This window comes from Aythya marila (genome assembly GCF_965140915.1).
Source record: "Aythya marila genome assembly, chromosome: Z".
NCBI lineage: Eukaryota > Metazoa > Chordata > Aves > Anseriformes > Anatidae > Aythya > Aythya marila.
This window is the reverse complement of record NC_139080.1, coordinates 10775681-10791163: the sequence shown is the minus strand read 5'-3', so window position 1 is coordinate 10791163 and position 15483 is coordinate 10775681. Positions and strand designations below refer to the sequence as shown.

The following is a 15483-nucleotide window of genomic DNA, read 5'->3' as shown; positions in this document are numbered from 1 at the left end:
CATAATTCTACTGACTCTAGCGGGATTTCCTAAGGTTTCAAGCAGCAGAGGCTCTGGCATTTTCTCCCTATAACTGCATGTTGCTGTCAGCAACATTTCTTAACACAATGTGTGTGTTTTATGAGGGACCCTGTTTGGTAAGATACCTATTAAAAGAAATTTTGGTTTAAACTAGTACCGAAAACAGTCTGGAGGGGAATTTTTTGAAAAGGACATTTTTTAAATGTCTTTTTATATGTGTCACTGTAAATCCTATGCAAGTCCAAAAGTGAACATGTCAAAACATTCCAGTTTTATAAAAGAAGGCTGAAAAGTTGGAGAGGGGTGAAGAACTCCATGAGAGAGGCAGAGTACTGATTCGTGGTCAAGAGAAGACTTACCTTGTAGAAATATCAAGAGGTGTCTTAATTACAGCATCATAACAGCTCTTCCTTAAGGGAAAAACCCTAAATGTGGACTCTATTCTATCAGGGATAGGCAAAAAGGCTTTGGAGGAAGTAAAATCAAAATAATTAATATTAGAAATGCATCAGTGAGGAAACGAGCAGGTGCTGCATGTTCAGATATCACCATATGAAGTTTGGAGATGCTGTAGCCAAACAAATTATCTTGGAGACAGCACAGACATAATTTGGTGAAAATCTATTAAATTTTATGTAGAGGTCACTGGAAAAGCTCCAGGAGTATTTTTTAACAATAAACTTTGAGCTATCCAAACAAGGTACAGAAAGTTGTTCAGGTATTTACCAAGCCATGTGCTATAAAGAAAGCTGGGAAGCTCAAAAAGCAGCATACTTACTGTCAGACACATGATAAATAAAATATGGGGGACTTTGTGGATTATTGCAATGCCATTGGTCTGCATTTTTAGGAGCAGGTAGCTGGCGTGTTTTTTTTCCTAAATTTGTTCATTAATGGTCCATAGGTGGCCATCTGATGGCAGCAGTGTTCCTTGCTGGGCCCTGTAAACATTTAAAGTCAATTACCACATCTTTAGTAGTAGAAAATTCTGTTTGTATTAAAAATGTTGCAGATCAAAATCAATACACATTTATGAAAAGATGAAGTGTAGACCCAAGAAAAAAATACAGTGTAATACCTAAGTACATTGTAGTCAATACTTTTTGAAGACTTTGAAGATTTATCGGCTTTAACCAGGAGCAGCTGCAGAGTTTTTCCATTACAGGACACACTCTGAAGAGTTCAAATGTGTCCAATAACCCTTACAGGTAACATCATATAAGGCCAGGCATCACGTGCAGAGCCTTGATATGCTTTGTGCTTCTCAACAACTATATGTGAAAGAAAAAAAAAAAAAGAAAAAAAAAAGCTTACCTAGAGTTTGCAAATACATGCTACCCTGTGTTTTAGAAACCACATTTCTCTTTAAGCTGATATTTGTTAAAACAGTGCTTGTTTGGTTATGGTGTAGAGATGATTCCCTGTGTATGGGACTAGAAAAAGGGCACAAAAATGCCATTTGCGAGATCTCTTATTATTTGAATCATTTCAAGGATTCTTGAAAAGATCCCATTCTTGTGTAGTAACAAGTGGTGTGACCTGTTCTCTCATGTGGCTTTAAATCCCGATCATTAATCTCAATTCCCATCTCTGTTCAGGGTGCTTACATCACATGGAGGAATGACCAGAGATGATAAAGAACAGCTTGTGCAAAGTGAAATGAAATGACCGCGTCATGAGGGGGTTTACTGTAATTTATAGGGTATGAAAATTTGCCCTTCAGGGCACTGTAAATCAGTTCAGATCTGTAGGAATAGCCTACCCTAAATGCAAAGATAAAAGAAAGGGTGTTAACTTTTTCAGGTATTAAAAAAAAAAAGAAAAATCTTTAGGGACTATTAACTGGAAACAGCTGCTTTAAAAATGAGCTCAGAGCTATCCCTGCAAAATTGCTCAGCCTTACACAGCAACTCACAGTCAGAGCATTAATAATGGCAAGACTGCCTCTTCTTTTCACAGTCTGGGGAAATGCAACAACCTTCAAGACTCCAGTTGCTTTTGCAATTACATTATGAACTTTCTTTCCCTTGCATCTTTATATTTGTATTGGAAACTGCTTTCTTTCAGCTGGGCTTCCTGAGAAATCTGAAAGCGTGGCGAAACCAGGGACATGCTGTGCCTCTTGTAAGGAGTTCCATCAAATAAAGCAGACAGTTTTACAGCTGAAGCAAAAGGTATGAACATTGATCAGTTGTGTTGTTATGAGACCTCCGTGTTTTATGACAACTGAGTTCAAATTTAAGTGCTCAGAGCTGTCACTGCCATGTGGCTCTTCTGCCCATAAAGATGATGGCAGCATGATTTAAAGTCGTGTAGGAATGGCATCTCTTCCTTTTGCTTCTGCATTGCTTGTAAGCAGATTTCTAAGCAAGCTCACGGTGACAGGGTCTGGCAAACACCCATCACAGCCTGAGCCCAGGTTTCTTGGCAAGCTGTGTTGTCCTCAGCTTTTCATTCATTCTGAATGCAGAGGATTTTGGACTCGATCCACCTTTAGTATATGTAAGTGCGAGACGTTCTGCTGATGAGGGAACGTGGGAGAACATGATTTTGCACTACCAGGGTGTTGATACGGGATGCGTGCCAAACAGGAGGTGTGTGGCTAGACAGAAACATCACTAGCAGACACATTAGCTTTGATTTTTTTAGAAAAATCCCTCAGCCACAAGACTTATTTTTTGTTTGTTTTTTTTTATCCGTGTCCGTATAAGAGTATATAATGCATTTTAAAACTTCCCCAGACCTTTAACTTTATTTGCTCCTATATGTGGCCTCCTTTTGCACTTTGGTAAGATTGAAATAACCCAGAGACCCAGCACAGGGTTTGTAGAGCCATGTGCAGAGGTACAGGTGTAATGCCCTTTCTGGTGACACCTCCTCCAAACATTGAGGTTCTCTGAAATGCTCTGCAGTAACAGTCTAAGCAATTCATGTTGACAGGCTGTAATCATTTCCCCTGAGCTACACATTTATTTTAATTGTATAAAAACGTAATTTGGCATAGTCACTCATTGCATTTAATATTGCTCATTAATGTAATTTATAACGGAGAGAAAGGAATCTGCTCCGTATTTTGCTTCTGTATCAGGTATGGGGACAAATGTGGATGGATATCCACGTGTGACAGAAATTCTGTTTTTCAAACAGCCCCTGCTAGCAAACAGCAGGCGGGTTAAAGTGGAGCGGTGCTGCTGAGCGGCTGCCTGTCCAGCCGCAGGCGGTGAGGCTGAGCAGGCTCACACCTCTCTGGGATCTGGGACCATGCTGTTGGCCAACTAGTTTGCTGCAAGAATTTGTGGAGACTCATGGCCTGGATTAATGGAAAGTTTTATGTGTCTGGCTTCCACCGTTAGGTGCCTGTTATTCCAAACGCAGTCCTGGGAGCCTAACGCTGTTGGTACCTGTCGCTGTGTGCACTTGTTGCGTGGCATCTGTGGCCATGCCAAGCACTTTGCTCTTGCCTCTTAGCTAATTCCCATCATGGTCCATAGCCTAAATTTTCCCCAGGTATTTTCCTAGTGGGACTTGATTGATTTGGCATCCTCAGAGGAAGCACACTGGGTTGTGCCTCGTACAGACAGAGCAGGAAGAGGAGAATCCCCAGATGCATTCAGCATCTTTTACCCCACAGCAGGGAGAGCTTTTGCCCATGCAGAGAGGAGATCTGGCCTCACCCTGCTCCTCAGCCCAAGGAGACACAAACCCTTGTGTTTCACCAGCCACTCCCTGTGGCCAAGTTCTTCTGTGGAGGACGCCTCTTAGTATCTGTGGTAAAAGCTTTTCTGTTTTGTACAAAAAAATTCATTACTGCCTGCCAGAGAGACACTTTATGGGAATAAGTCTTTAGCCTTGTGGTTAAGGCTTTGGGATTCTATGAACTTTATGTGAAATTACGTTTAGCAGAAGAGCCTGAGAAGGATCCAATCCAGCAAACCCTACAACTGGAAAGCAGGGTGTGCTTCTGGAGGTGGGAGGTGTAGTTTGGGGTCTCCTTAGGAAAGGAGGGGTTGAACTCAAGTCCCTGCCACCTTTGGAGAACAGACTAGCTATCATATTAAAAGAAGGAGGTGATGGCAGCAATACCTTTTGGAGGGGATTGCACCATCAATTCCAAATCCAGCGTATGGTATTTCAACAATCAAGAACAGAAAGTCAACTCACTTGGTTATCCAGTGGGACACACTCTCCCCTTGATTTACTGGGGGCTGGGGGTAGCCCTAGACTGACCTCAGACCTTGCATGAAGGAGGAAAAGCAGAAGCTGGAGAAGTAGGGGAAAGATATCTGGCATGTTGACATGCAGCCAATGATTTTTTAAGAAGTCTAGTAAGCAGTTCAGCTCTTGGAGTTGGAGCATTGCTAGATCCTATTGCACAGATGTGTTTAAACATCTTAATTAGAAATCTGTGGTAAAATTCCACAACTCTCCTATCAAGCTCTGTCAAAGTCATCTAAACCACAGATTGCCTAGAAACCACCCAAAATACCAGATGCAGCATCCAACAGCGAACTTATGGGAATCTTGTGTCTAGCACTGTCTTTCTTTAAAATTTACTCTTACTAATATTTGCACGCACATGGAAAAACATTATTTTTCAAGGGCCATTAAGATTTGGAGCTATGGACAGAGAACGCCAAGGTCACTCTGGATCACAATCTTGGTTCAGTTAAAAGGTGAAATAGAAATTAAGCTAGTGATTATAGCCGGTCCCTGAGAGGATGTGAGTCAACATCAAAAACACATGGCTTGGCCCCAGTGTATGTAACAGCCATTTTCTGGCCAGAAAATATCAAAGAGCAGTGAGCTAGACCAGAGCCTGGGTATTTTGGCACTCATAGTGTATGCCTTAAGTCCAGCTGACTCAGTGGGGAAGCATGTGTAGATGCTTTCACAGCAGCTATGTGATTTTTTAATATTTTTTTTTAACTTACTAAGTTATTTGTTGAAACAGCCTTGCTGGCCAGAACAAGTCAGTACCTTATTTACTCAACAGAAGAGAATATACTCCAAAATCATTTTCACAATGAGTCTTTGCTACTAAATGCATCTTTTTAATCCAGACTGGCCACTTGCAATATAATCTGAGGAGCTGTTCGGAGCAGGGGCTACACAGTAAGAAAAAGCTCCCCCAAGTAGGATCTGGTCCAAAATTTACATACATTCATCTCCTCTAGAGAGGAGATCAATTAATCTGCCACCCCCAAGGAGAAACACTTATTTGTTCTTCAGCATGAATAAGCGTTTCTGCTGGGGAAAACTGGAAGAAATGAAGTGATCCTTGCCTGTTTGAGTCTCACCAATGACACTGAAAATATTCTCACAAATATATATATTTTTTTTCCCAAAAAATACAATGTTCTCAGGGTCTCACATTTGTAGTGTGCTGACCAAAGCTGGCCATGGGACCTCCTCAGGCTGGTTGCTGGCCAATGCAGCTGTGACAGCCCCCAGCTGCTGAATTCCTCGCAAGGTGCTGTGACCCCACACAGCAGCCCTTTAGCTGCAGCGGTCCCACACTTAAGGCTGAGGGGTCATTGATAAGTGGAGCTTTTCCTTGGAAAACCCAAGATGACAGTGCACAGGGCCCACCCCAAAGCAGTAGGTATGTTGGATCCCAATTTTCTGTGTGAGCAGAAAGTAAGGAGTTCCAGTTCTGTGAGCAAGCACATAAAGCACACCCAGTGGGGCTTCTGTGAAGTGCTGAACTCATCCAACCACAGATTTCAGGGGAGGTAGAGTGAATCTACCAAATTCCTATGAGACTTGCATCACATTGCCTAATTTCTATATAGTGCAGTCATCTTGCCCTTGGAACTGCAATGCTCTCCAAAGCCCAAGTCACAAATGGATGATAAATCCTCCTATTCCTGTCATCACATTTTGCATCCCAGTCTGAAACACCAAGACAGTGTTTCAGCAGTGCCACCAGGAACTGTCTTAATGTTTCCAATGTTCTTTCTTCACTTTCTCTTCCTTCAGAACTGTGCTGGTGCATCTAACCCAGAGCTGCAACCAACACTGTCTGCCCTATAAAGTGCATTTCTTCACTAATAACTTCTTTCCCAAAAGAAATTTGCTCACTTACACTATGTATTGCAGGTGCATGGCTTTGTTATATTTTCAAACTTTAGGTTTGCAATAAGGGCAGGAGGACATATATCAAATAATTACAGAAGCAAGTAGGAGCCTTGAGAACAGTCCAATGAAGGGAATTCCAAATAGCTAATTAAAAGCACTACCAGACAGCAGGAGTCATCATGTATTTTAGTTAATGCAGCTCTTCCACGCAAATGTTGCAGAATCCACTGAGCCAAGTTTATTCAGGGCAGCAACAAAGCTGACCCAGATCTGTCCTGGTATTGCTGAAATATCCTTTCAGTTCTGTTTGGCAGAGCAAAATTCCCAACTGTACATGCAGCCATTCACTATTAATAAACTTCTTTCCTCACTGTAGACTGGTCTTCTGGCTTGTTGTCTCCCTTCAGCTGTCTCTGCAGAGACTAAGTATTTGCAGAATATTTTAAAATGTGTTTAATTATTAAATACATTCAATCCAGGCAAGCAGAATCTGATATTTGATGGACAATGACATTTTAAACCACAGTATGCAATTTTCCTTGCATTCTCACTTGCTTGTGCCTTGTGTCTTTATGCAGAGCAGATGCAGACATCCATTGGGTTAAATGGCTTGGTTACAGGGCCAGATCCACAAAGCATTTTGGTCTCCTATTGAAACCTATGAAAATGTAGGGACTTGTGCAAGCAATTGGGAACTTGAACAAATGTTGGCCTGAGGAAGCACAGTGAATGAATAGAGGAAAATTCACATAATGAAAAATGGGTTTTCTGAGAAGATCCAAGCAGTTACTTGCCTTCAGTTTTTGGCAACTTGTTGCTGTATCCCTCCTGAATTTCTCCTGCCCTCCATTTGGGTAGACTTGCAGTTTTTCCATGATGACTTGAAAGGTGAACAGCCTAATGGGAAACATCAGGGTTTCTAACATGGTACTGGCTCCAGACCCCAAGGGAAGGAAAGTACCCGAAGGTATAAATGCCTTAAAATCAAAGGGTGCCATGTTTCCATATAGTATCTCTCAGGTATAAGAGAGTATCTTTCAGGTATAAGATGCATGAAGTGTGGATCATCTCTAGGATCCTCCATCCAGATCTCACGTCATGTTCCACCTTATGAGGCAATTATCTGCATGCAGCCACCCTCCAGTAGTGTGCCCATATGTATGAGCTGGGCTCATACTGGGTTCTTTTACTGTTATTGGGGAAAAGTGGTTATGCTGTTGTTGTAACGCATTAAATTGTTTCACATAATGTGAAGTGCAATCCTGACGGTGGCTCCAGAACAGTGTTAGTATAAATGCAGATATGGATAAAGACTTTACATTTTCCTGAAGCACTTAAATGTGCTATTTGTCCACATCAAAGTTTAATCAAGAATGCAGTTTATCCAGATGAATGATGGAGGCCTTACTGTGATTTTTGGTTTTGGCAGGTTGCTTTGCTACCAAATAATGCTGCTGATCTTAGCAAACACATCACTGGTGAAAAAGTGCTTGCATCTAACGCTTATATCCCTGGCCCCCCAGGCCAGCCTGGCCAACAAGGTCCTCCAGGTAAGATACAGACCAGAGGGACGTAAGTGTGAAATAGTGCCATGAGTAAAAATAATAAGCCTCAGTCTTTCAGTATGATAGGATTTCATGCGTTACATATTTTGATTGCTATGATTATATTGGCATTTGCAATAAATTGAAAAAGAAAAACTTTGCAGTCATTATTCAGTCAGCCTCTGCGAACTGTCTAACATCACTCCATTGTGTTTCTTAGTCTCAATGTATTTCTTGGCGTGCAAACTGTGTTTGTCCTGTACGTGTTAAAGTGCTCCCTCTCCCAGGGATATCTCACCTGCTTCAGATGTCATTTCCCATTTCTTAACTGTGTCTTAAACACTCCCCATTTCATTTCAGAAATACCTATTACTTTAGCTCACTGTCATTAGTAGAGCAGAAAATGTGCTTTCAGTTTGCGGAGGTTTGTGCCAACTGTTTTATTTTTCCTTGTCTTGTTCTGCAAGGATTCATTTCTTGGTTTTATGTTGTGTTCTAGATTCAAAGGAATCTGAAAAGAAAAGTAAAACTCCACTCACACCTTCTGCACTTTGTTAAAGTATAGAGTGAAACAATGAGAAAGGCAGAGAGTTACTAAGGCTCTAGCTTAAGCCAGACACCCTGCAACCTGCAGCCAGTGATAGTAAAAGTTTTGCTAAATCCATTGAATGCAGATCTGATTTGGGGTTAGTGATAAATGCAAGGAATTTTACTATTGTTCCAAGTTTCTGGAATACTCTTACTGAGGACTAGCTGATATTTCATACCAGGTTTGATTTACTACCTACTGAACTGCCCACCATTTATCCCCACTTTTGCAGTCTTGCTTTGTTTTTTGAGTCTTTATCTCATTTTCTTGGAGGACGAGTATCTTCAGCCTTCAGTATAACATAAGTGCAAGGACATTGTGGTTAGAGACTCTGCATCAGACTCTGAAATGTACATTGTGCCGTCTTGCAATCTCTCTAACATAGGCCTGACTCTGCATTTCTTCCATCTGGTTTCCCCATGACTGAGCTGTCCAAGGTACTGTAGAATTCTCTGTTCTGCTTGAAAACCATCCCCGCTGACCTCTTCCCCTGCCCCGCCGTTAGCAACAGGACGGCCGGGTCTTCAGGAGGAGTCTGAGAGGTTCATCACTGAACTTAATTTTACTCCTTATGAATACCCTTGTTGTAAATATTCTGTCCTGCTGAACCATTTTTGCTCTCGGCCTTTCATTTCCTGTGTCTTTCACGTGCCTTCAGTATGAAGAAAGTGCTCCCCCCTCTAATTACAAAGCACTTCAGCCAGTGACGCTTTAATGATCTTTGTTTTGTGTAAATTCTGTTTCAGGTGCCTTATCTTATGTTTTGCTTTTCATAGTGTTTCTCTTGATATAAACCTCTATTTTGCTGCCTGGTGCCTTGTAAAAACTAACATTCTCTGCTGAACCAGCAGAAGCTGAAAAGGGTATAAAGTGAAATGCAAGAACGGAGCCTTTCTTGCCCTAATGTGTTGGCTGCTGTCCTGGGAAACAGAGAGGTGCAAACCACTGCTGAAAAGGGTTTGCTTCTGTGCCAGTCATGTAGATGGCTTTAACCCAACATTTCCATGAGTTTTCTGAGGCTTTCTTTTTATGAGATGTTTCTCAGATGTGATTTGTTCTTTCTCCCTTTTTCTCTTTGTGTGAAAATCAGGCTTTTCTGCTTTTCTTTTCAACCCTGGTCTGTGTCCCTAACTGCTTGGCAGTGGAGATCTTTGTTTCTTTGAACACACAATGTTTAATTATTTCATGAAGATCTCTTGTACCCACTGTGACAAGGAGTAATGTCTCAAATGACTGCTGTGTTGCTTGTGTTGCTGTGGATTTGTGGATTTGGGTGTGTTAAGGCAACAAGCCCATTGGGTGGTTCAAAAAATAGTCAGTCCCCACTGCTCGCGCTGATGAAGTGTCCTGAAAGCTTTCCCTTGCAGGTAACCTTTGCTGTTGATTGTAGGGGCTCCAGGACCGAAAGGGAGTCAAGGAGTTCCTGGGTCACCTGGACCTCCCGGACAGCCAGGCCCCCGTGGATCAATGGGACCCATGGGCCCATCTCCAGACATATCCCATATTAAGCAGGGCAGACGGGGCCCCGTGGTCAGTATTCTCACCTCCTGTCATGCACTACATGGTTGGCCTCAGCTCCACAACCTGTCACGTCCTTGTGAACACTTTCTTTTCTGTTGCAGGGCCCACCAGGAGCACCAGGGAGAGATGGCAGCAAGGTGAGGAGAGGTACTGTTTTCCACAAGGCAGGCACATGCATATCTGGTCTATGCACTTGCAGTCACACCCTTTTACCTCCACATGTCCTTTGCTAAACTGAAAATGTCCCACTCTCTTATCACCTCTTGCCTTTCTTCTTCAATGTTGTGCTTCATGTTCCTTAAGTTTTGCAAATAATAGCCATGCCAGGCTCTCAAGCAGCTTTCTTTCCTTTGATGTGTTAGCCCATTTCATTAGACTGCTCTTTTGTGAATTTCTCCTGTTAACTGGTCTGTTTGTTAATGTCTAGGAGAAATATCAAAAGCACCAGACTCTGCTCCCACTAGAGCCAGTGGCAATTTCCTGTGTTCTTCCTGATATATTTGTTCCAACTTCATTTTCTTTTCATTTCTTTTCATTTCTTTTTCTCAGCAAGCAAAGTTAGCAAACACTGATGATTCTAGATCTGTAGCCAGTGAGTCTGCAAAGGTAAACTGCTATTTTGGTTTCCTTTAGTCACAGCAAACTAACTGAGGTGGTATTGATTACAGGGGGAGCGAGGTGCACCAGGACCAAAGGGGATACCTGTAAGTATTGCTCTCAGCAAGCAATTCAACAGCAAAGTGATGCTGGCTACTAGCAGGCCAACCAAAAGAAAACAAAGAAAGAAAGAAAAAGAAAAAAACTTTCCTTTGTCAAAATCACAGTGAATGACACTTTACATACCCAGAAAAGGTTATTGGAAAGAAAGAAAGAAAATACTCTTTTTCATCCAAGTTTCTTTCCTACACACCTCCTCCCTCGCTGGATGCTACACTGAAGGCAGAAAGTGCCCCTCCACCCTACGACAGGCAGAAACACAACAACCCATGCCAAGTGCTAGTTAGTACATTTCAGCTTCACTCATAGTGGGAGTTTGATCTCTCAAACCTTTTAAAATCTGGCCTCTCAGCTCTCTCTGGGACTTTGAGCAAATCAGCAAGAGAAGGATGAATATTTACAATCTGGTTTTAGGTGAAATTGATTAAAATTTTGTTTGTCGCAGTCTTTTCTCATTGGTGAGAGAATTCTCATACATTTATATTCTCAGTATTAAATAGCATACTTTACTGTGTGACAACAGCTTAAAAGAAATTATTTTTTTCTGAAATTAGATTAAAATGGGCAGTATTTTCTACAATGTAATTACTAATAAGTTTACTAAGTGATGGACTGCAGTGGGGTTAATGTATTGAAAATTAACTTCCAGACATCAGCATTCCCCAGATAATTGTAATAAATATTAATAATTATCAATTAACTAGTTATTTTAAGCATGTAATTTCTATTATTTTAATATGAAGGAACACAAGGAACCAAGATTTCTCTCTGTTCCCATGAGGTGTTGAAATGCTCTTAGGAGGCAGATATAGCAAATGAGTTGTTAAATAACAAAGAGCTGAGAACCTAGTAAATATAGACTGTCTACAAAAACATTTGCCTTTTGAAAAATGCTTCCTGATCAGGTTGATTTGAAAAGAGGCGTTTATTTCCTGGCAATAGTTATGAAGCAGTATTTTACTGAATCACCCCTGCAAGGGCAATTATATTGACCTGTTTGAAAACTGTAAGAGTAAAGTGGAACGTGATTAATGACCATACCTTGTGGCTGCAGGGCCCACCAGGTTCATTTGACTTCTTACTGCTGATGATGGCAGACATCAGGAATGACATCGCTGAGCTGCAAGAGAGAGTGTTCGGACACAGGACTCATTCATCAACAGAGGAGTTTCCATTACCTCAGGAATTTACAAACTATCATGACACAGTGGATTTTGGATCTGGAGAAGACTACAAACCACGGACATCACCCAGAGACTCCAGGATACAGAAGGCAGCCCATCCTTAGCTATGCCTACTGACAAATAGACCCCCTTTAGAGTTCTTCACTATAAAAATGCACTGACAATGTAAAATATATATATATATATTATTTCTCAGTTTTCTCTTTGCTTTTCCCCAACCATGCTGCCTGTACTGTAACTTTCCCAGTTCATGGTGGCCTCCTTGCAGTAATTCCATACCGTCAAGCCTGCACTGTGCATTGTATCTAGACTATCAGGAAAACCTTCTTAGTGTATTGGGCTAGCAGGATTAAGGCACACGCTTGTTAATGGGGCAGACCACAGCATCTCATCTGCCTACCTTCGGTTCTGTGTCCAAATGACCCAGTACCTAGATTTTGCAGGGGTAGGAGAGTAGCTGATCATCATCCCTGAAAGACATCAGAAATGGATACCTAGGTCCACGGTTACTTCATACATGTAAATGAATGATACCATGGAACCCAAATCTCCAGCTAGTGTCCCCGGGTTTAGGAGAGTGTGAAAAGTGGATCTCTGTTTCACAGCAGAGGTCAGCTTTATGTGAATTGTCTCCTTCTGTTATGCCCCACTTTGGCACAAAAAAAAGCCAAAAAACATGATGAAGCAATGATATAAAGATACTGCTTATTGATCTAGAAATGATTTGAGGGGATCTACTGACCTTCTAAAAGGTATTCACAGAACTGGAACACAGAAGTTACAGTGTATTTGGCTGGGTATATGAGGAGTGGTAGGTGCAGGAGTGCACATGACAAAGCATTTCAAGTGGTACGAGCATAGCTAAGGTGAGGTACTGCACATGGGATCCTGTATTTCTGAAGAGGGATAAAAGGGAGTACCCTTTTTTTTTACACTGGAAAATTGGATGCACAAAGTTAGACCATACCTCATAAATGATGTATGTTAACTTTTTTTTTCTCTTTTTTTTCTTTTTTTTTTCTTTTTTTTCTTGGATTTCCACAGCTGCTGAGGACTTTGCCATGCTTAGAAGATAAAGGAGTATATTAAGCACAAAAATGCAGTGTTGTACCTGTGTAGCTGCTGTTTCTACCATATGTTCAGTACTGGGTCCTATCTATGTTACAAATGCAAAGAAAATCGTATTTTGTCATGTTTTCCATGGCTTGTATGTTCTAGTAGAATAAATACCAGCAAAAATATAAGCAGGCGCTTTTCAGATAATATGGAAAGGTTTGGATCCCCTTCCATATTCTCTGGGCCAAAAGATAGTTGGTGTAATCCCTACCCCACCAGAACAGGTCATGTTGTATAAACAGCTAGCTGTCTAGACATTTTGTATCTTTTGTATATTATCTTAAGGGGATATGTTAATTCTTGTAATTGTTTTCCAACTCCTCACTATCGTTATGCCACAAGCAAGGGCATTAGCTTTAAGAACACTAATGTTCTTTATTCCTCTTCACGTTACACATACATCAGTATTTACAAAGCAATGACTAAGTCACTGGTAAAGCTTAGAAAAAATGATAGTGCTCTCACCATAAGATCTTTGGGCTTCTCCTCTGGAAGGAGCTCACCCAGCAGCTACAGATCCAAGTAATCTTGTGAATGAAGTAAAGTGGAAATCAGTGAGACCTGGGGAAGGAACTTGTGGACAAAGGAAGGATGGTTTTATACAGAGCAGACTAAAATTAAAAAAAAAAAAAAAGCCTTAAGGCAGCAATCTGAGGCATGTATGTGTTATTTTCTTAATTTTAAACAGGCAACTATGTATAAATGATATAGTTCATGAAAATGCAATAAGTACATTTGTCAAATTACGTATTTGTAATCCTTGCAAATTATGTAAATCTTGGCTACGTTTAGCACCACCACTCATGACCTGCTGGATCAGGTTGATTTCCACAACAGAACTAGCAGCTGCAGTTATTTGGACCATCAGACACTAAATAATAAGTTAAATAACTCACTTCCTACATACGGACTGCATTTTATTGCCCCCTGCCCACAAGGAAAATGGGTTCTAAAAAAAAAAAAGGCACTTACCTGAGTTCTAATCTCTGCTTTCCCACAACTAACAAATGAGAAGTTTCTACACTAAAAGCTTGACCACTGAATTCAGGGAAAGGCAACAATATGCTGCTTGGCACAAATCTTTAGGGAACTTCTGTGAGTGGATCAGGAAAGTAGATAAAATACATGCCTCACTCTGAGTGCAGGAAGCTGTCCTACAGACCTGCAAACATAAAGTAGGGTGCATTTTTACATGCCTTTTTGAATGATGAGCTCAATAACTTCCCTTTCTGGAGTCTGCATGTTTTTTTCACAGCCCTGAGCTGTTTTTGTTCTTGTTTTCCAGCAGTCATGTTTCCTCCATAAAAAAGGTGAAAGAAAGAGCTCCTTGAATTTTTCCTTGTGCTTCACACTCCTCTTTCCACAGACTCCTTGCTCCAAAGTGCTGTTGGCTGCGTCCCAGCAGCGGTGAGAGGACACCATGGGTAAGGCCAAATCCACCCCACAAGACACAGAAATTCCTCCAGCAGGGAGAGCCCCTCTGAGCACATCTATCTGGGAATGTTCAGCCTTCTGTCTGCATCCAGCTAAGATCTTTGTGTAGACTTCTATAATTTTATTTCTCATTAATTGTATGATAGCTTTCATAACATATTGTATCAGAAACGTTTCACTACAATTTCTAGAGAAATACATACAGACATTCAGATAGAAAAAAATATGTTTTCTTCAGCATACCCAAAGTTTTATAAAGCCAGACCAGAGGAGTCGTTTCCAATTTTAAGCCTGGTTACCAGAGAGAGGGAAGTCATTACCTTGTAAATTATTTATTATTCCGTGGGTCCAAAAATAACTACCCAAGAATCCAAAATAAGAATGTAGAAATATCTACACGTCTAGTCATTACTAGGCTCATGCACATGACAACGTTGTTTCATATAAATGCTATGTATAATTTTATTAGAAAGAAATATTATTTTGATGTTAAGACATCAAGTTATAAGCAGAAGGATAATAAAGAGTTTGTTATTTTATTAATATTGGAAATATATTTAATGGAAACATTTGCAAGAGTGTGTAGTGATGGAAAAATACTGGTTGTTAATAGGTTTAACAAAGTCATAAAGCTTGGAAAATGTTCTTTTCAGCACTGTGCCAGGTACATACAGGATTAGTCTTTCTTGCAAAGCTGAAATACTGACACATAGAAATTGCAATATGGTCAGGGTAAACCAGGAAAAGGGTAGGAAAAGTGATTGTAAATGGAATTACAATAATCCCTGGAGTTATTGTTGGCATCACAGCTTGAGGAACGTTCTTCCGAGAAGTATTTCAGAGTTAATATGTTAAGCCCCAGAGAAGCAATGAAAGATGAGGTGGGGTCCAAGAATTTGTTAATTTCACATTAAAATCCATATGTTTGTTCCTATTACACATTCCAATAACCATACAGGCCATTTTATTTATATATGAAATACTAAAATACGTATAAAATGATTGTGATTTTATGATGTATTCTCAACAACAAAGATATTTTTTCTTATGCTGCTGGTAGTTGCTTTTGTTACACATCCTTTCGCTTGCGTACGAAAACATGGTGGTTTGTTTGTTTTGTTTGTTTGTTTTGTTTTGTTTTGTTTTGCCCAGGGAAGTGGTTGAGTCATCATCCTTGGAGGTCTTTAAAAGATGTTCAGATGTAGAGCTTAGTGATAGGGGTTAGTGGAGGACTGGTTAGTGTTAGGTCAGAGGTTGGACTGGGTGATCTTGGAGGTCT

At 40.7% G+C, this 15483-nt stretch overlaps 1 protein-coding gene across 1 annotated transcript in view; it reads left to right on the top strand.

Annotated features, from left to right (window-relative positions):
- Nucleotides 1-15232, top strand: part of CCBE1 (collagen and calcium binding EGF domains 1) — a 96112-nt gene extending 80880 nt beyond the window's left edge. The window contains exons 6-11 of the mRNA XM_082783060.1: nucleotides 2089-2195; nucleotides 7529-7649; nucleotides 9623-9762; nucleotides 9855-9890; nucleotides 10422-10457; nucleotides 11525-15232. Of these exons, the coding sequence (XP_082639186.1) occupies nucleotides 2089-2195; nucleotides 7529-7649; nucleotides 9623-9762; nucleotides 9855-9890; nucleotides 10422-10457; nucleotides 11525-11758 (674 nt within the window). The 3' untranslated portion in view covers nucleotides 11759-15232. The remainder of the gene's footprint in view (nucleotides 1-2088; nucleotides 2196-7528; nucleotides 7650-9622; nucleotides 9763-9854; nucleotides 9891-10421; nucleotides 10458-11524) is intronic.
- The last annotated feature ends 251 nt before the right edge of the window (nucleotides 15233-15483 follow it).